The sequence below is a fragment of the Perca flavescens genome, chromosome 21 (genome assembly GCF_004354835.1).
Source record: "Perca flavescens isolate YP-PL-M2 chromosome 21, PFLA_1.0, whole genome shotgun sequence".
Lineage (NCBI taxonomy): Eukaryota > Metazoa > Chordata > Actinopteri > Perciformes > Percidae > Perca > Perca flavescens.
Window position 1 is genome coordinate 22,680,501 of NC_041351.1, and position 21,590 is coordinate 22,702,090.

The 21,590-nt window shown below is 41.4% G+C and overlaps 2 protein-coding genes across 8 annotated transcripts in view; one reads left to right on the plus strand and one right to left on the minus strand.

The window, feature by feature from the left end:
- Nucleotides 1–637: 637 nt before the first annotated feature.
- Nucleotides 638–20,482, minus strand: LOC114548094 (ankyrin repeat and SOCS box protein 12). 7 transcript variants are annotated; one of them, XM_028567808.1, is made up of 4 exons: nucleotides 6,932–7,238; nucleotides 6,623–6,656; nucleotides 4,690–5,460; nucleotides 638–940 (listed from the first exon to the last, which is right to left on the minus strand). In XM_028567808.1, the coding sequence occupies exons 1-4, from the start codon at nucleotides 6,953–6,955 to the stop codon at nucleotides 789–791; spliced, it is 981 nt and encodes a 326-aa protein (XP_028423609.1). In that variant the 5' UTR covers nucleotides 6,956–7,238; the 3' UTR covers nucleotides 638–788. The 7 variants fall into 7 exon arrangements, with proteins under 7 accessions (XP_028423609.1, XP_028423612.1, XP_028423614.1 ...); XM_028567811.1 differs by having other exon boundaries at nucleotides 6,901–7,238; XM_028567813.1 differs by lacking the exons at nucleotides 6,623–6,656; nucleotides 6,932–7,238 and adding an exon at nucleotides 20,450–20,482.
- Nucleotides 20,483–21,282: 800 nt separating this feature from the next.
- Nucleotides 21,283–21,590, plus strand: part of pkd1b (polycystic kidney disease 1b) — a 45,608-nt gene continuing 45,300 nt past the window's right edge. The window contains exon 1 of the mRNA XM_028568596.1: nucleotides 21,283–21,536. Within this exon, the coding sequence (XP_028424397.1) occupies nucleotides 21,455–21,536 (82 nt within the window). The 5' untranslated portion in view covers nucleotides 21,283–21,454. The remainder of the gene's footprint in view (nucleotides 21,537–21,590) is intronic.

The following is a 21,590-nucleotide window of genomic DNA, read 5'->3' on the forward strand; positions in this document are numbered from 1 at the left end:
GTGGTTTATGTTGTGTCTTTGAATCGGTTCTTTTCTTTCTCTGCTCTGAGCCAGCATGTATAACACTTCATTAGAGTGGTCGGTAATCTAGCTATATTCTGATGTTAGTATTTAACTCAAAGCATTAGTGGAAAGCCCCTAGCATAGCTGAAGGCTTTAGTCCATTTCCCATACAAAAGAGCCAGGGCTTTAACCTACAGGAGACCTGAGGAGCAAGACTTCCATAGGGTTATGCATGGCTATTCTTAATTCTAAGAATAATAACTCATGCAGTTGCCATTGAGCTGACAGGTCCTACAAAGCCTAAAAACGACCACTTGTGGTCTTGTCTTTTGTTCTGTTTTTGTCTCCGATTGATGCCTGCAGCTCTGAGCCAGTTGGGATATAAGATAAGATGCTATAACACTTCTATGGAATAACATCAATTCTAAGATTTAACATTTTTTACACTCGTAAAAATAAGTGGTTTCATACTGACCAGGATTTATTTTAAGAACTGTTTTGATTTCATGGTACAAACCGTTCTTGTGATGAACTTGTGACTAAGAACTGTAGCTCCGAGAAAGTGCTTCCCCCTCAGAGGTCTCCCACTCACCCCAGGGTGCAGTAAGTACTAACAGTAAAACAGAAGAACATGCCACGTATCCACACATTTAATGTCTTGACTTAAGAAACAGTCTTAACAGTACAGCACAGGATTAGACAGGATTTAAAACAAAGGTGGTTCATAGAGTTAAATAAAAAAAAAAACTGAATTCATTCACGTGATGGGCCTCCAGCTCACGTGGCTACAGAACCGTGACTGGGACTGCCTTGTGTTGCAAGAAGTTAATGAGACTCGTTGGCATGTCCAGATGCTCGATACACTGGATCTTGTTGATCTTTTTGAGGTATCTTCGGACAGCCAGTCGGCACTGTGAACTCAAGGCCTTTGGATTCCCTAGAGACGACAGGGGGAGGGGAGGGGAGGGAGGGGGGAGAGTTAGCTCTTGGGTAACACAAAATAATATGATAATAAATGGACTCTTGTTGCATTTAATTGCACTCCTTTTTCTAACAAGATCTTGCCTGTTTGTGATGTTTCCTCTTGCAGTTTAACTACTGCAGCAATAACATGTCCATGCTCAAGTGTGTCCTTGAACACGGGTAATTGCTGGACTTCAACTTACACTTTGCCATCACAAAGAGTATAATTAGATGGTCTTTATTAACAACTTAATTAGGGATGCTAATTTAGATTTTTTTTTTCTGACCAATAGCCGACCCTCGTTCACCAATCATTAGTCTCGCTTTACCAGACCCTCCTCCGCAGCGCTGCGGAGGAGGGTCTGGTTAGTCCACACACAGCATTCTGGGATGGGAGGAAAACATGCTCTGGTTTATTGGCATTTCTTTAAACCAATCACAATCGTCATGAGCAGTGCTTAATGCCGGACGGAGCGACGGTGCCTCTGCAAAATAGTCTCGGGAAGGAACTTGTTTTGGTGGAACGTGTGTACGTTCAAAAGTAGTTCTGGTCGTGCAATAGAGAAGTCCGATTGGACAGATAGTCTAGCTAGCTGTCTGGGTTTACCCTGCAGAGATCTGAGGAGCGGGTAACCTTTAGTTAACCACAGTCCTCAGAAATCCACCAGAGATTAGAACGCCAACACAAAAAAAGCAGAAGGTGACGGACATCCGGCCGAAGAGAAGGACATCCGCTGGAATTTCTGACGGCACTCCAGCAACCCTGGAAGTGGAACGTCGTGGATATAGACTAACCGATCATTAACCGTTTACCGACGAGCAGGCGACAGTTCACCCGGGCCGTTCCGGGAGGCTCGGACATACACTTTCTGCGCTCTGTCTGTGGACGGCGTACTCTGTGTGTGGGACGGCCGATTATCCCCCGCCAGTCCTCATCTGTTCAGTGGCATGTGTCACTTTGGGCACTTTCACACCTATAGTTTGTTTGCTTTGGTCCCAATCAGTTGATGAGTTTGTGAACTTGGAGCGATTTCCCCTTGGTTCACACGGAGGAAAATCCAAGCGGGCCAAAATGCGTCGCTACAAACAACACAAGAAGGTTCATTCTACTCATTGGTCAGATGTGTCTCAGCTCATTTGAAATAATCAGACGTTGTTACTACGTCTGCTCTGCTCACCGAGACGGTGCTCTGCCGGCGGCTGGTTTGAACCATAGACTGTAAATATTAATGGACAGCGCATCCGCAAATGCGGACGGACCTTAAACCTGCATTCTATCTGAATAGAATTCCAATATGACTGTCAGTTGAAATAACCTTTGTTGTAAGAAAACTTGTTTTGTTTGTTATGGATCTATTTTGATGCGTCTTCCCGTAACTTTTGTAATTTTACATATGTTTAAAACTATCAAAATCCATCTGCCTAAACGAACCGCGCCAGCGGAGGTTAACCAACTCTGGTGGGATTCGACCGGACTAAACGAGGCGAGGCGTGGAAGCGCCCTAAGCTCTCCGCTGTGAGCGCCGTCCAGCTGACAGCCAATCACTGAGCAGAAACGGAGCTTAAAACGCAACATGCTAGTGCAAAGTTAGAAACGGCAAGTTACCTAGCGGTAAAGAGACAAGATTATAAAGCCTAGGTTGTTTTTTGTTTGTTTCAAACCATGCAGCAACCTTTTATTTAATTTATTTTAAATATTGCTTTTAACTGGTCAACTGATATAGTATTAAGCGGTCGAAACTGTCAGTTAACAGGTAATGTTTATTGTTTTTACGTCCCTTAACTCGATAAAATGGGAAGAAAAAAAAATCTGCCAAAGACTTAGTGGAGGGTTTGTCGTGTCTTTGAATATTTATGCTCGCACACGGACTACTGTGACAATCTAATTGTGCACAGGAGTGGTGAAGAGGAATGTCTGCATTAATGCAAGAGGGGGACTTCTTCTTCAGTGGCTATTCATATCAGATCAGAAAAGAAACACCATGAATGCATTTTGCAGCTGGAATTTGAGCATTCATTCCAGCCACCAAGAAACTACCATGGTGCACGAGGTGTAACCGCTTTCAGGAGTGAATATACGGTCATTCATTTATTATTGGAAACTTACTCCCACGTATGTAGCATTGTATCGTTCCTGCAGACAAATGTAGAAAGAAGAATCTGTGACCTGCTGTGCACCGACTAAAGCCCTAACTAGGCTAAACAACAAATTCATTTTGTCTACCACTTGAAATCTGTTTTACTTCCCTATAGCCAGATACGTACCAAATGACATTGTCCTTTTAAGGAAACTTATTAAATGATTCCGAAATTACAGACCCATAAAATAAAGTGGTACCAACGTGTATTTAACTATTTCTAAACCTAATATGTGCAACTGCTTAATAACTTCAGTAGTCTATATAAAGGAAGGTTTATTTACGGGATAGTCCCGGTGCCGCCGGAAGTTCCCCCCGGATGTCCCTCACTTTCCTTGAACTTGAAACTCCGGTCGCTTCGAGCAACATTAACCGGAACCTTTGAGCAACGGTACACACTGAAAATGGAAAGTTTTAAAGGAAATTTGGATCGTGCAACTAGGCAGCAACTGCTTGGTTCTTTCGGGGAACGACTGTAATGATTTACAAAGAAAATGTTTACGGCATTTCCTCTCTAATTGAGACGTTTTGGGACCGATTGGTGGGGATTTGCTATGGACAAAATCCACACGCCGATAACCTGGTAAGAGCAAATACGTTTAACCATGTATCCAGCTGATTTAAATAGCTCACATTACAGTTTTGTGTAAACAGTAAACTTCATTTAATATTGTATGTGGCGTTTCCTTTTGCAGATGTTGTGCAAATGTTCCACCGAAATAAGATCCTTCCTGAGACTATTTTGCAGAGCCACCGCTGCTGCGTCCGGAGCTTAGCACCGCCCAAGACCACTGTGATTGGTTTATAGAAATGCCAATAAAGTAGAGCACGTTTTTCTCCTTTACAGGAATGTTGTGTCAAAGGGCCAGACCTTTCTCCGCAGTGATGTGGAGAAACTGTAACTGCAGTAAGTATGCACTGACCTTAGTTATGGTCTTACTTTGTTGCATAAGCGCAGGGGGGGGAGGGGGTGTCAGGACCCACCCCAGCTGAGGGTTGTTCCCCACTAAAAAAATTATTAATAAACATGCTGTGTATTGTAAATGGTGGAATACAGTATATGTAAAACAATGCAAACGTAGCTTAAAAACCAACGGTGACCAACGTCACGCTTACGAAAGCAATAAACGGTTGGGTTTAGGAAAGAAACATTGAGGAAGGCTTAAAAAAAAAAAAGAAATTATTATTATTATTACAAAAAAAAGGTTGACAAACTCCACACGTGGGACGCGATCCCAGCTCTCCTGGGTGAAAGTCCTGTGTTTTACCTGTCCACCACGCGGATTTACATCCTTTCATACTACTCGCTACGGCGAAAAAATTCACACGTAATGTAGGTCAATGGCGGCCAAACGGCGTTGATAAACACGCTAAAAAGCGATTATGCGTCTTGATAACACGCAAAAAAAGGCATACGAATTGGCGTGTCATACATACGCCATTTTATGCGATCAGTCTGTGCTCCCTGACATCCTGTCTGAGGAGGAACTCCATCACACTACAGGAGCCGGTCATCATCATCATCATCATCATCATCATCATCATCGCGCAGGTCTGAGGAGCTGACATGTAAAACGGGCCATACCTCTTTCCTGCAGAAGCAGCTCCACGGCCTCGTTCTGCTTGGTGGACTTCTCGAGGATCAGAGTCGGGAGGTAGACGTTTGCGCCAAAGTCGATCAGAAGCTGGATGTACTCCACGCCACAGCCGTGCCTGAGGCACATCTCCAGCACAGTTTTGGGCTGCTTGATGGAACTCAGCAGCTTTGCGTCCGTGCAGTTGTAATCGGGGTCGGCCCCGTACAGGAGCAGCAGTTTGAAACACTCCATGTGTCCGTAAACGGCGGCCAGGTACAGCGGCCCGCTGGACACCCTGGCGCTGGAAGTCCACAGCAAGACTTTGGAGCGGGAGTTCACCTCGGCGCCGTGCCTGAGCAGCTCCTTTAATATCTCCGCGTTCCCCTCCCGGGCCGCAGTGAGCACGGGGGAGCAGTTGTTGGACGAGTTCCCGTTGGGGTTGGCGCCGGCTCCGAGGAGCGCTAAGACACAGTCCAGGTATTTCCCACGGACGGCTGCGAAGAGGGGCGTCTGAGCCTTGACATCCACGCAGTCTACCAGCGCGCCGTGGCCCAGCAGCACCTGCAGACAGCTCAGGTGGCCCTTGGACACGGCGGCGTGGAGGGGCGTGCCCGCGATGCCCCAGCCCCCTCTGCAGTTGATGACTTTCCTGTAAACTTCTTGGCAGAGCATCTCATCAAGGAGTCTGGCATTGTTTTGGAACACTGCTTGTCGGAGCTGGGAAATCTCACAACTGCTCTCTTCTTCTGCAGAGGTCCTTAGTTGGAGCATAGAACCTGCTGAAAAAAAAAAAAAAATGAAAAAGATGAAGTTTATTTCAGACTGACTTTCGACAACAACAATAGAGCCGACCAACAACAACGTATCTGCAAATTCTAGCAGCTAGGGATGTAAATGACACGTTTCACCAATATACGATATATCGATCTATGGACAATCATACAATATTTACTGCTATCACAAAGTCTGCCACAATACGATTTCGATTTGATTCAATTCAGGGGCCTGCGACTGATACATAAGCCCATTTAACACAATCAGTTACATTTATAAATATTATATAAAAAGCAACTCAAATATGATTTGACAATTTCATTACTAAACTCTTCCAGGAATTTAAATGAAAAACAAACTAGTTTAGTTTATTTCTTTTTTTCGACCATCTGTAACTCACAACAGTCAAACGTACATAGAGACAAGAAACAAGCAAGACCGAAAAGGTGTAGGCTGAAGCCGGAGGTTATTACACCTACCCTTTTTACATAAAAGTATATTTTTTCATAAAAAAATTAAAGTTACAGAAACTAAGTAAACACTATATACCCCAGTACAACACAAGAAGTCCAATACATTTTGTGCACCTTCTGATATTCACACTTCTGTTTAATATTTGTTAATCACCTTATATTTAAATAATTATTATTTAATTAATATTTAAATTGGTTGACTGTGTTACACTTATGTGTTACACAAATAAAGGCACACCTTAAAGATGACAATATGTATCGATATATTTTTTTAGTTCATCGATAATATTGTAGTGTTAAACCCATATTATCAGCTGACTGAAACAAAAAAAAAATCATATTTGAGGAAATAATAATAAGGTCTTACTTCAGATGATTGTAAACAAACAAGAATAAACAAGGCAATACAAAACAATCATATACAGCACAGTTGCACAATCCAGATCAGGACAAAAACACACGAGATGGACAAAATTAACTTAATACCAAATCTATATTTGAGAAAGGCTTACGTTAAGATATGTGTAGTAACTTTTTTATAGCTACACCGTGATGTTCCACCCCCGCGACAGGGATATTTCACACTGCACAGAATACAATTCAGCTCTTGAATATGGCTGACAAGTTGCAGAACCGTTTGTCATATACAGTATGATTTGAATAGCCTATGTAAGTGACAATTTAAAAAACGTAACTTGCCAGCTGTAACAATTCGTGTAGGCATTACTCTGAGTTGCAAACATATAAGCACAGGTGAGAAAACGTCAAGACACAAAGTATTAGCTCCATAACCTCCAAAGAAAACCCTACTTCACCAAACTCCCTTCAAAATGTCTCACAATTTAATGTTTAATGGCGTGTCGACTAAAACACACAACCAGTTGGTCACAACCTATTCTTGTTTATGAAGCATTAACGCGAATGTTAACCGGGAAACAAATAAATAAAATAAGACATAATTGAGTACAATACCCATTTCTAGAACGTCAATATGTCTCCTAACCTGGTGTCGTTTTGAAATAAACATTTGGGGGAATAAAACGTAGCTCTATAACTGCGACTGAATGAATGCCGACTGGCCGAACATGTTCTAACTGTTTAACAGGAGCTATTTATTGACTTCCCGTTTACAGTAGGGATACGTAAATGCTAATACGCGCTTCCTAGCAGGAAGAACTTCGCTAATATTCAGCTCAAACAACCACCGACAACTACTGCACACTTCGCGTTGGTAAAGCTCGCGCCTCCTTGCTTTTCCATGCCGTGTGGCAACGGAAATAATCTGTTCCGTTGTGTTTTCTTCTTTTAATATTAGCCTACCTAGGATGTGTCACCAGCTGCAGCTGCTTTCTCCATCTTCCTGCGTCGTCTTCTTCCTCGCCGTGTGTTGTTGTGGCTCACATTGAGTTTAACGGCGCATCGCTGCCCTCTACTGTTTCTGACAGCTGTCACAACACAGAGCCCGGAGTGTGCTTAGAGAACTGGGACTGTTACACTGTTTAATTAATTAAAAATAACTATCATGTATTTGCTAATTACCCTCGCATTCGAGGAATGCATTGCAAACCTCCATTATTTAATCCACTAAGTCCCAAATTGTTTAATTCTGAGTTAGTTGCCCATATTATGAAAAAAACCCATTTTCTGGGATTTAGGGTGTTATTTTGTGTCTCTGGTGCCTCCACACGCATACAAACTTTGAAAAAAATCCACCCATGCTGTTCTGAGTGAGATACGGTTTCTGAATGTGTCCTGCCTTCAGTCTCCGGGTGAGCTGTCTCCGGGTGAACTGTTAAAAATCGGCCCGGATTGTGACGTCACAATCCGAAACGAGCTGGCTAACCGCAACCGTTAGCTCGTAGCATGCTAACGCTAACATGCTAACGCTAGCATGCTACCTCGTTCTCAATAGCAAAGCACTGCTACGACACACACAAGTTCACCATAATCTACAAAGGAACTACTTACGTGTGCGCCCTCCTTTAGAAGAAGTCTCCCAGCTAATCCTGCCTTGTAACTGACCGAAGTTCAAGAAACAGCCTTTCTTTTACTTCTATGGAGCTAGCTACATCTGAGCTACTGCGCATGTCTGAGTGCCATCAAAGATAGTACAGAAGAAGAAAAGAGGTTTCACTCTGTAGCTAAAACAGAGACCAGGTGAAAAGAGGATCTGCAGCAGTGAGAGAGAGCTGTGCAGTACAACAAAAATATGGTGTTTTTTTGAAAATTAAACCATGTAAACCTATTCTGGTACAACCTTAAAATACAATTATGAACCTGAAAATTTGTATAATATGGGCGCTTTAAAGGTACACTGTGTAGGAATTTCTCCCATCTAGCGGTGAAATTGTATTTTGCATTCAAACGAATAGTGCTCTCTAGCGCCTTTTTCAAATGTGTGTTGCAACTATGGTAGCCATTATGTACCAAGAAGCTATGACAACAACATGTCTTCAAATTTTTCAAGCTTTTTTGGCGATGAGGATTCCTTCTCCTATGGCTAACTAGCTATGTTAGTTTAGCAACAGCTAATTGGGCTAACCGCTAGCTGAGACAGCATGTAATAACTTTAAAAGACCCTCAAAATAAAAACCTAAAAATAACCGTTAAAATGTATAACGGCGGGTACATCAGCTGTAGCCTGCTTTCCCCAGTGTTTGAGTTAACGTTATTTTAGACAGAATCAAGCTGTCAGCTAGCGGTTAGCCGAATAACTGTAAGCTAAACTAATCTAGCATCCACGGCAGAAGCGTGGAACAGATTGTGATTCGTCCAGTGTCGTAACTCCTCGTGACGGACCGTGCAGGCAGCTCCCCTTCCTCACCAGCATGAGTTCCACCAATCAGAGGCATCACTGTGGGATTGTGGGATTGTTCAGGATTGTGGGTAATGAAGTAGCCTACTTTCATTTCATTTTCATTTCATTTATTTGTATAGCACAAGTAAACACAACAGAAGTTGACCACTGTGCTTCACATAACAAGAGTCAGGAAAGATAATAGAATAAAACGTCCTTCATACAGCAGAAAACATAAATAAAAATAAGAATTTAGAGAAATGCACGCTCCAAGAGATAAAACTTTTGTTTAAGTTTAAACTCATATAAAGAGGACAGCGATCTCAAGGAGACGGGGAGGCTATTCCACAGCCCAGGACCAACAACGGCGAAGGCACGGTCTCCTCTTGACTTTAGACGCGAGCGTGGCTGGGACAGATTATAGTTACTTATAAAAGACGTTTATCTCAAAACAAGGTTGGTGCCCCATGGTTTTTGGCGTCTATATGAGCACATAGAATCGCTTAGTCACGTCGGCATGCTGCTTTTAAATCTACCATCGACGGTTACCATTTTATGGCTTATACTCCAATTTGTCAATGGCGAAATTGCATTGTATTTTTACTTCCGGAACCCGCTGTGGGCGGGACTGTTGAGCTCTATGTAAATACAGATAAGAAATTCTTCGCTTACGAAGATAAGTCAGATCATTGGCAGAGGTCATTTTACACCAATGAGGACATATTTATGAATGAAGGCATTGATTTTAGTTAATAAAATACTTCAAACACTACAGAGTATACCTTTTGGAATAATCACATAAGTACAGTCTGTAAAATATATAAATTAAGCATTACATTGTTAACGGTTTTATTAGAGTGTTTTATTGTATTTTTTAATACACAAATTTAAATTTGGAATGCTCTCTTCAAAAGTCTATTTTGGCATTTTAAATTAGAATAACTATAACATTATTACTTCATGTCAGATTGTATTCACTTAAATGGTCAAGTTATGAATATATGAATATGAAATGGAAAAATGCTATTATAAACTCAAGGTGCGATTAAAATAAACCTTTGTATAATTAAATAAATCAAACCTTCAGACCTGAGGATGAGAATGTTGAAGCAACAAATCATGCTGTTGAGATTTTCACATTTCCTTATTATTATTTCACAATTTTTTGTTTTATTTAGATATTTTAGATAGATACTTTATTCATCCCGAAGGAAATTTTAGGCATCCAGTAGCTTAGACAACCATAACACAACAAATACATGTACACACATATATCACACATACATGACCATGATAAGGTGCTATGGTAGACTGTGTGCAATGGTGATAATGCAAGAAGTGGACAGTGCAGGGATTGAACAGTGCAGTAGATTATTATTAAATATTAACTATGACTGTGAAATATTAACAGTAACATGTTAACTGACTGATTGAATAAGAGTAAGAACAATATAGAACATGGAATAAGTTATAAGATGTAGATGTTATGACCACAGTCCAGATTGTGTAGGAGGGCTAATATAGCCTATGAGACAATTATACAGGAGACAAAGTGATATAATGGTATAGGGCTGAGAGAGACAGGCTCATACTGAAAAGTCCATTTCTGGCCCTGGGAACAAAGGACCTCCTTAGCCTGACCTTTTCGATACAGTGCTTCCGTGTTGGCTGACCAGTCCAGTTTATTGTCCCATGTGTACCCCCCGTGCTTACACAATTTATTCATATGATTCTCTTTTTCAGAGTTAGTTTACATTTAATATCTATTCATTAATGAACACGTATGGGTTAGATTGCATTACGTTTTTTTAGGTGTCACTCCCACTGCTTGTATGGCTTTAAATTAAAGATAGCTATGTTAAATCTAAATGATTGAAAGAAAATGGAAAAGGTAAATGTTAAAGCAGGAATGATTTGTGTGATGTGTTATAATAGGCAGACACATTAGTGAACACCGTAACAAGGAGATATTTCAATTATTAATTCATCATTTAACAAGAGCGTAAGGAAATAAAATGACTAATTGACACATTTAAAAATCATTTGAATGCATTCTGTAAAGGCGCACTCCGGGCTCCATAAAAGTCTCAGCTACACAAAGTGGTACCATTATGTAGAGATGCAGACTTGATCGGTTGTGGCTGAAATAAAAGTGAAATAAATCAACGAGGGCCCAGCTGTGGCCAGTCACACACTGATGGCAGCATTCATGTAGAGCCCGATAGTTTCTGTGATAACAGAATCATGGATGGAATCGTAAAATTGAGAATGTCAAAAAGCTAAAAGACCGATTCCATAGGGCCCTACGTTAAGTCAGAAAGCTGAAAGCTAACTGGAGATTTGAAAATATGACTATGTCTACGTTTCCAACCGAGCCACCCTACTGTAACTGTATTTTCTTTTAAAAAAAAACATAAAATACATTACAAAATAATTCCCAGTGGCTTAGTCCGGGTGGGGGGGGACAACTTAGACCTGGTGGGCCACCAGGCTTACACTGGGGATCTCTCAAACTAAGATTGATTTAAATTGGAGAACCCAGCCCTAGTCAGCACATTTAAACAAACGCAGGACAACTTTATTTTTTAAAATTTTTTTTTTAAAGTTGTCAAAAGTGTACTTGAGTGCAGTGGAGTAAATGTTTGAAATACTTATTCACTAATAAGCAATCCATCTAATGTAACCAATACAACTCCCTCGTGCTGATTGTGCTGCTCCTGTGAAGGGAAAAAGTTCTCATCTCACAAAGAGAAATACAATCGTATCCATGGCAATGGACTGACAATTCTCAGCTATGGCTGCCTTATCACTGCCTTCAGCTTTATCTGTTCCCTCTCCAGGCAACCCAGATGGCATCCTTTCTTTTAAAACTGGGTCTATTTTTTTGTGTGCATGTGCGTCACAGAGCCTTTGTTTGGTTAGTGACGAGGTCTTGGAGTTAGTGCTCGGACAATAGGCCGTGGGCACAATGCAGGAGGAACAACTTCCTTTGGCGACCCAGCGAGAAAAAAACCGATCCCTCTATATTCCTAAAAGCGGTCTTGTTCAAAGTACTTGAAAGCAATACTTGAGTAAAAGTACAGAAAAAGTAAAAATATTACTTGAGTAAAAGTCTTAAAGTATCTGATATTGACTGTACTTAAGTATCAAAAGTAACTATCTGATATTAAATGTACTAATACAAGTCAAAAAAACAACTTTGATTATGAACTTTATTGTTGCTTCAGTATAGTTAGTTAATATTCAGGGTTTCCATACCTTCTTGAACATCAAATTCAAAGTCTGCTCCGGGACTTTCCAGGCGGCAAAATTACAAATCACACTATGGCGATGCCAAGACCCACTTGCCATAGTGGTCGATTGCTTGGGGTTAGGCATTTGACCTTGAGTGGTTAAGGTTAGGATAGCCGATTGGTCAGGGGATAGGACCTGAACAAATCAGGTTACGATACCTGACGTAAGCATGGACGCCTAGCCAATAGTAGCTATTGCAGGGCGGGTCTTGGCGTGGCCATAGTGGGGGAAAAAATATCGCTTCCATACCCAATTCCGTCATGTTATAGAGAGAGAGCTCATGTCAACAAATTTCTTCTGATCTCATTTTGTAGTAATGAGTACGGAAGATGCTTAAGGGAAATGTATCGGAGTAAAAGCATACATTTTATTTAGGAAATGTAATGTAGGGAAAGTAAAAGAGTCCAGAATTATAGATTAAAAAAGTAGAGTACACATAAGTGAAAATTCTACTTAAGTAACATTACAACAATGCCTACAAGATGTAAAAAAAACCAAAAAAAAAAACAATGTGTACCCAAACAACAGAGAAACTACAGCAGGGTGATTCTAGGATCAGACCTTTATGGGGGGCTCAGCCCCTAATGAGAATGTGACACGGATACAGTGCCTTGCCGCTAAATCAGTAATTTCATTAGCCGATAATCTGTGACCTAGCTACTGAACAACAACGTCAGCTAACGTTTTTTTGACACTATTAACACTATGATGGAACTAAACCTGACACTTTAGAAGTCACAGTAATAACGACCCAATTTGACACAATGTTCTAATGTTCAGAAATTTTAGTTGCTTACGTTTCAATTTGGGTTCTAATCTTCTCCATGAAATGACCAACTTCTTCTCCGGGGACTACCAACGTTAAACTTCACAACCGTTCTCCTGCTCTCCCTCTGACGGATTAGATACAGCAGGGGTGTCAAACTCAATTTTGCTAAGGGCCACACTGGAAAAAGAGAATCACATCAAGAGCCAGACATGTATAGTTTATTGACATGCTTTTATTTAATTGAAAAAGTAAAATATCTTTGACTCAATTATTGCATGTCTCATATAGTCTTCTCACTTACAGTTTGGTCCACATAAAGCCCTGAAAAAGTCAGCAAAAAAGTTCCAAAATCATCCTAGAATTTAGCAAATCAAGCAAAACAGTGATTACATTTTCTAAGTAGTCTACCACACAGCTGACTCACAACAAGCTCTTTCACAGCCGGAATATGCAAACTCTCTGCTTCTGTGGGAATTTCTGAGTCTCAAAGTCGGCAAATGTGCCAAATTCTGCTTTGAGTGTCACGTTTCCCATGTTTTTGGTTTGGTGCACAACTAGGTGGGCCAAAATTGATTGTGAACCTAAATTGATATGCGGGCCAGATCAGATTTTGCTAGGGGCCGGATTTGGCCCACGGGCCTTGAGTTTGACACACGTGAGATAGAGACTCAACCAAAGGCGGGAGCCTCCCATAACCTCCTCCGATTGGCCAACACCACCTTTCTGTTAACCCTTGCCTTGACGGGGTTACAGGTGCGTAGCATCGGCGACAGACACACAGGGTATTAAACCTGTCTCAAGCCCTTTGAACCTGTAATTGTTTTTGTCCTCTGTCATTAACAGACAAGTTCGCAAACTCTCACTTGAAGCCCTAACATTTATTTAAAAAACAAGAAATATTGCTTTTCTGATGAAATTTAGTGGGGCTTGAGCCCCCCTAAAAAGGATCTAAAAAACGCCAATGAACTGCAATGCGTCTTTTGGTCTCTGAGGCGTGTTTCTGTCAGAACCCTTAGCTGCATCCCGCCTCAGTGAGCCGGCCTGTTTCTATTGAGCGCCAGGGTTTTTTTTTTTACAACATGGTAATGAGCCGCGCCGGCCTCCTCTGTCCACTCGACTTCTATATGGCTGTTGCCGAGTTACAGAGTAGAAGTCACCCAGGCGCTCAGAGAGAGCGGAGAAGAGGCCTTTAAAACGACACCACCGTAACTCATGGTGTGTTTGCAGGACGGGGGGGGGGGGGGGGGACAAAGAGGGATTGAAGGGAAGACAGCATTTCCAACTTGTACAAGAGCACTGAGGATGAGGGGAGAGTTTTGTGGCAATGACAGGGGAAAAAGAACACATGAGACCCATCTGCACACTTGCACACAATGATGGGAGGGCATTGATTTCTACGATGCCTCTGTGGTGATTGCTTATTTTGTTTTCTTCAGGAGGACGTGATGTGCTCCGCAAGATGACAGGTACACTCGGGACGCAAGAAAAGCAGCGGCTGTGGATTCTGTGTGTGGTTTTGATCGCTGCAGCTGGAGGTGAGAAGCGTTGTTTTGTTGTGTATTAAGTATTTGTTTGGGGAGATTTGTGTCTTATTTGCCTCCTTCACAGTGGTGGAAGAAGTATTCAGATCCTTAAGTAAAAGTACTAATACCACAAGTAAAAGTCCTGCATTGAAAATTTCACTTAAGTAAAAGTATGTAAGTATCATCAGGAAAATGTACTTAAAGTATTAAAAGATAAAGTCCTCACATTTTAGAAACTGGAAACGATCCAAACAGTTCTGTCAATCAGCTGAGTGTTTATTCGGCTAATCATCTCAGCTGGACTTGTAGGCCTGTATATTTTTCGGCAGTTTAATTTATAATAAAACATCATATTTGATAAACTACATGTTTTTGTGTGCAAAATCTTAACTTGTAAAGTGACTAGTAACTAAAGTTGTCAGGTGAATGTAGTGGAGTAAAAAGTACAATATTTCTCTCTGAAATGTAGCGGAGTAGAAGTAGAAAGTGGCATGAAAAGAAAAGAGTAAAGTACAAGTACCTCAAATGTGTACTTGAGTAATTGTACTTCAGTTACATTCCACCATTCCTCCTTCGGAGAGGTGAGGGTTCACAGTTAACTGCACCCCTGGAGCTGGATACTTCAGTTGGGGCGATGCTTTAAAGTGCCCATATAATGCCCATTTTCAGGTTCATAATTGTATTTAGAGGTTGTACCAGAATAGGTTTATGTGGTTTAATTTTCAAAAAACACCATATATTTGTTGTACTGCACATTGCTTCAGCTCCTCTTTTCACCCTGTGTTGAAATCTCTGTTTTAGCTACAGAGTGAGACATCTCACTTCTGTTCCATCTTTGTTGGGAGACGCGCAGTAGCTACTAGCTACTAGCTAGCGTTGCTAGCGGTTAGCCACCTCGTTCTCAATGCCAAAACACTGCTACAGCACACACGAGTTCACCATAATCTACAAAAGAACTACTTCCATGTCCCTGTTCTGCAGCTATTCCACGCAAAGTTGGAAGTGCGCCCTTATTTAGAAGAAGTCTCCCGTCTAATCCTGCCTTGTACTGACCGAAGTTCGACAAACAGCTAGCTGATGTGGTATTAGCTAAAGTGGTTAGCACACACCAAATGTTTCGGCCGACGACGTAGACGGCCCTGCAGATTTTGACCAGCTCACCCGGAGACTGAAGGCAGGACACATTCAGAAACAGTATCTCATTCAAAACAGCATGGATGTTTTTTTTTTCCAAGTTTGTATGTGCGTGGAAGCACCAGAGACACAAAATAACACCCCAATCCCAGAAAAAGTGATTTATTTTTTCAAAATATGGGCACTTTAAGTCTGACGTTTTAACATTATAACTTGAATTGGGTTCTTTTTCTACGGATTCACCCTCTGATTGGGATGTGAAGTCAGTCGTGATTTCTTTCTTCCTGTAAAGCTGTAGTGCGTAGTTTCTGTTGCCCCCATAAGGAATTCTAAGTAATGACAACAACACTGTCGGCGCGTCCACATGATGATGGACTCTTCAGAAGAGGTCATTATCTTCACTCCAGTTTCTGCGCGGGAAAGTCACTGGACGCCACAATCTTCTGAACATAGCCATGCTGAGAAATCCAGAGAGAGTTGTGTGGAGCTGATAGTCTTAATTAACTTTGTAGCAACTCATTTGGCAACGGCTTGAATGTAACGGACGTTCATTAATATTAAAGAGGTATGCACTAAAGCTTTAATGTTTTAGCGTAGAGGTGGCAAATATAAATGATGGTAGCAGTTAAGAAAGAGTTGGTTGTGCTTATCCAGGTATTGTGTCGTACATACAATAACTCAACTTATCATACAACCTTTTTGGCTTTTAACCCCTTAAAATGCAGGGATGTGCTTGTGACCCCTCACAGAACATCACAAGACCCATTTCTCCATCTCTGACAGTTTGATTTAAAGGATGTATAATGCCTGAAGGGGTTAGAGTAGTCATTATTTAATCCCAAAATTATAAAAGTTAAATAGAGAAAGGTTAAAAAAAAGAAAAGTAAAAAGTTGGGGTAACAAAAAGATCATGTATTTTATTGGATCATCATATTGGATGCATAAATGTGTATGCAGAATTTCACTAAAATGTAGAATTTGATGCTACTTAAAGTTTGAAAGAATGTACAGCACGTTGTTGTTGTGATTCCAATTCTGAGAGTTGGAACCCCCACAACGATCCCAAAATGATTAAGTCAGTTTTGCCAATAATTCTTCTGTACCTCTGTACTGCGGCCTTCTTCCACTGTGCTTTAAATCTAAAACTTGAATCGCCTTTAACATATTGTGCTGCATAGGACATGTTACATGGAAAGTAAAACTACTCACTTAAAACAACATCGGGGGGTTGTAGTTCTCCATCTATGGTATTTCATATTATTGTATAGTATAGTAGTAATATGTTTTTGTTGGTATGTTCAGCTAAAATTTCCTGATTAGAGCAACAGGAGTAGGCAATAATCACATAATCTCCAAATTAAACATTACAGGGGGAAATGTTAGTGAGTGTGTAATCAAAGAAATTATGCAAAATGGGAAACATCTGTCCTGTAACATCTGTTGTGAATGCCTATTAAACTCATGTGACTCTTCACAATGAGCTAAACCTGCCTTTCTCATCATGGGACTTATGATCTCAATCATCCCGGTTTGATTAATTAATACAAATTGACACCCTGAACAAAAAAACTAAAACGTGGAGATCTTGAATGTAATCAGCTAACATGCTCACTCCACAAGACATTTTAACTATCCATATTTCATGTCTTGCCTTTCAGAGGACATTCCTTGTCCTAAAGGTGGCCGGATCCACTTGACCAGCCGGCGATGCTATTGGCTCTCTGAGACGACTTCGTCGCGGCCTGAAGCGCAGGGTTCCTGCAGAGAGACTCGGGGAGGAGATCTGGCATCTGCTGACAGCCCGGAGCTGCAACACTTCATCCACCACTCCTTTCCAGTGTGAGTGCTAGAGACAAATGTCTCCCAGTAAGACCCGCTGTGTTTTAATGTGCTGGGTAATATCATTTTCCCCGCCGTGCGCTACATTAAAATCAGTGAGAGACACACCTTACAAAAAGCGTGGAGGTTGTCGATAGGACTAGGGTTAGATGCATGTCAATTGTTGCGCCCAGCACTGTTGAAATTTACAGCTATATTTTGATTTCTTTGCGGGAACACCACCTTCAACTGCCATCTTTATCTGCTTGCTTTCGGGTCTGAACTTTCCGTGGAGCTTGCGCAGAGATCAACTGCAATTTTCGGCGATTCCGTGACACTGCCACCGATTTTGAGTTAAGGGGCCGTGTTCGTTTCACGGAATTCTGTGAGATCAGGTTGCAGCGACAGGCAGAGCACCAATCCAAACACAAAGAACAGAAACCAAGAAGAACGGGAAATAAATCACTTCATCAACATCTGCCAGAGAACATGTCTTTTACCTGACTCTAGCCCTGACTGTAATCTCTCCCACAGAAAGCACTTTTTTTTTCTGCCTTAAAACGCCTCGCCCACATACCTGTTCGAAATTCCTCGATTTATGATGTCATTAATTGAGAAAGCCAGCCCAGTTTTTCATATTGGTGCTGCCTGAGCAAGCACAGCCCGCCCAGTGGCTTGTTTGAAATTGGTTGACCAATCACAACAGAGTGGGCCAGCTGACCAATCGGAGCAGACTGAGTGTTTCAGGTGGAGGCACTGCAGCAATAGCCTCGTGAGACCGTCCTGATCTGGCGAGCTCCAGTTTTCCACTCGCAGATCAGTCTGGCATATTGAGGCAGAGAAAATTTGGAGCCGTTAGCCAAACGACCGGGCCAATCAGTGTTGGTTTTGAGGTGGGTTAGGTGGTGATAGACAGATGGTTTATCCAATCAGCTAACCAGTATTTTCAGACAGCGGTAGCCCTAATTCTGTTAGCCACTCGCTAATGCTTTTTTTCTCTTGGATCCTTCTTTTGGAATATGGTCCGGGAACCTGAAATGGTGCCTTTTATTCGTAAGTTCTCGTTACACAAACGGCAAATCTCCGACATGTTGCTTGCATGCTGAGCTAACGAGCTATGCTTTGCCTGCAGCAGCAGGGGCGGGCTTGTGGTTGTATTTTCATACGCTTCGTGGATCTGATTGGTTGATTTGGCCCGTCTATCATCAACATAGGTGATAAACAGATGGTTCATCCAATCAGCTAACCAGTATTTCCGCCCCTTCCCAAAAGTTCTCCAACGGAAAGTTCCCAGATGGATATGCCGAGCAAATGCGAAGCGATCCATCTGGCGGAGTCAGGTTACTGCAGCAATGGGCAGTATGAGAAACATAATATGTTTTTTGAGTATCAAAGCATGTGAACCTATTCTAGTAGACACCAAAAGGTACAAATATGACCAGGGAAATTGCACTTTACTGGAAAAATGTATTTAGACACACACACACACGCACCGATTACCACCACACCACATAGGTAAAATAAGAAAACTACATCATAAAACTAACATTAACAGAGATGTAAGTGGAAAGAATACCAGATATTATCCTCTGCCACCACAGCACTAAAACCTTTACAATGGAAATGTAACTAAACAGCAAAGCAGCAGAATTCCCTGGATTCACAGTTCAACAGCAAGCTGGTAATCACTTTTAGCTTTCTAAACCAACAGGTAGGCTACAGCATCTGCAGCAGTGCAGAACCCCTGGTTTTACTGAGGCAAAATCACAACTTCACTACCAGTGGTGGAAGAAGTATTCAGATCTTTTTACTTAAGTAAAAGTACAAATACCATACTGTCCTGCATTGAAAATGTTACTTAAGTAAAAGTATGTAAGTATCATCAGGAAAATGTAGTTGAAATATTAAAAGTGAAAGTACTGAATGTCAAAAAATCCTCATTATTTTAAACAAACCAAACAAATTTATTGTCAATCAACTAGTGTTTAATGGTCTCATCATCTCAGCTGACTTGTAGCCGTTTTATTGTCGGCTAGTTTACTTTAGAATCAAACATCATGTGTTCTGTTTGCAGTAATCTTAATGTGTAAAGTAACTAGTAACTAAAGCTGTAACAGATGAATGTAGTGGAGTAAAAAGTATTAGATTTATCTCTGAAATGTAGCGGAGTAGAAGTAGAAAGTGGCATGAAAAGACTCTAGTAAAGTACAAGTACTTCAACATTTGGACTCAAGTACAGTACTAGAGTACATGTAGCCTACTTAGTTACATTCCACCACTGATCATTACTGAGACACAAACCACTGTGCAATACACTAAACTGTGAATCAAATAAAAATAAATAAAAACAGCAGCAGCAGCACATAACACGGTTATTAACAACAATAATGAAACAGCAGCACAACATGTAGGCTACATATTGTTGCATAATCATCGCGCCTTTAGAATTGTTTTTAGAATTCACATGCAGGATCCGAGTTATAGGTAGCAGCAGGGACGGACTGGGACCAAAAATTGGCCCTGGCATTTTGGCCCAGACCACAACACAGAAGATCACAAATACCATCCGTCCTTGCTCTCCCCTGAATATGTATAGTAACTCCTACTCCTTAAAAATACTAACGCCATGTAATGAGTAAGCAAGAATCAGTGAGAGTTGAGATATTAAATACTTCAAAAAAGTGCCATTTATTAATACATATATACGTATACTCCTCATGAATCATAAAACAAGCTATATATATAATCATTTCATGACTGAAGAGGCCCTGTGCTTTAATTTGAAGAGGTCTATCATGAGTTTTTGTCTGCCAATGCAGATAGAAAAACTACAATGCTCATTAAGAAAGCTTGCATGATGTGCAACGTTTATCTAGGCTACTTTAAGGACACAAATGCACAAGCTTAAAGTTTGATGAACCTTAAGGTGGCGTTTTGCTTATTATTAAGATGTAGGCTACTTTGTTGAATGAAAGGCAGGTTAATATAGCCTATTAATAATAAAACGGTGAGAAAATGATCAGTCAACACTCAGATACCCGTGCACTTAGCCAAACTAATGCAATCATACAGTATAGCATGCCTATTTCTTTTATTGTTGTAGTGTTATCATCAACAGTTTGTCCACCACTTTTTTTGGCTCAGTTTTATCAAGGGGTTAAGTGTTTTAAGGGGAGCTGTGTTTACCGCAGGTTGTAGCCTCACTCCCTCATCTCTGTCCCTCTCCTCCTGAGTCTCCTCCTCACTGTGCATGTCACTGTAGCCGACACCAGCATCGCTATCGTCCGCCACGGGAGCTGATGGAGGTCCTGCTACTGGCCAAAACATGTCTGTCCATTTGGCACATTTGGCAGCGTTTCTTTTTCTCACGCTGCTTCTCAGCACCTCCTTTGCGTTTCTTCTCCATGATCTCTATCACTGTTCTAGCCTGGCAGATGCACACCCGAAACTGCATGCAGGCAGAAATCCCAAAGAGGGTGCTGTTTAAAGATATGCTGTCCTCTTCATTGTCTTGGTTAACGTTATCCTCACCTAGCGCCACTTCACAGCTAGCTGCTGCTGTAGCAGCATGTTCATCGCTTTGGACTGTTGGTCATCATGTCTGTATCCCCAACAGTAGTCGTAAAGAAAGTTTGTCATTCTTGCCAGCGTTGCCAAATACTTATCGGCATCTTTTTTCTTTTATTTTGATTCGGGTAACTTCGTTTAATTTTCGCGTTTAGACTCGTCTTGCTTCGTCTCTGAGTTCTCCTGTCACTGTGTGTTTATCTTTCGCGCCGCGCACCGTTATGGACTAGTCCATTTCAATGTGAAAGTAGGGGGTGTATGGAAAAAAATAGTCTATGTGATATTTTTGACTAAAGTGTTTTTTTGGCCAGCCCAGAGTCAATTGAAAAAAAACAATGGGCCGCCGATCTAGGCCTAACACTTTTATGGGCCGAAAAAAAACAACACGTGAGGCCCCTAGGCAGCAGCCTACGTAGCCTGTGGATTAATCCGCGCCTGAATATGACCCTGAAAAGGAGCATAATAGTGGCTCTTTAATATACCTTTTCCCTGTTGTTTTCGTGTTTGTTTAGGAAAAGCACTGTGTGGGTATGGCTGAAGGGGTCTGTCCAGGTTGGGGTTGCGGAGCCTGTAAGTTCTGCAAGGTGGACTGGAGCCAGTGAGGGCCAGGGGGGGTGTTCTCAGATGGCCTTGGGGACACAGGGACAGTGGAGGAAGGCTCAATGTGCTGGACGATACCTCTTCCTCTGTGAAAAAGATGAAACTGGTAAGACTTTTATTTCACTCAAAAACAGTTGGGTTTCATCCTCGTGTATGGCTA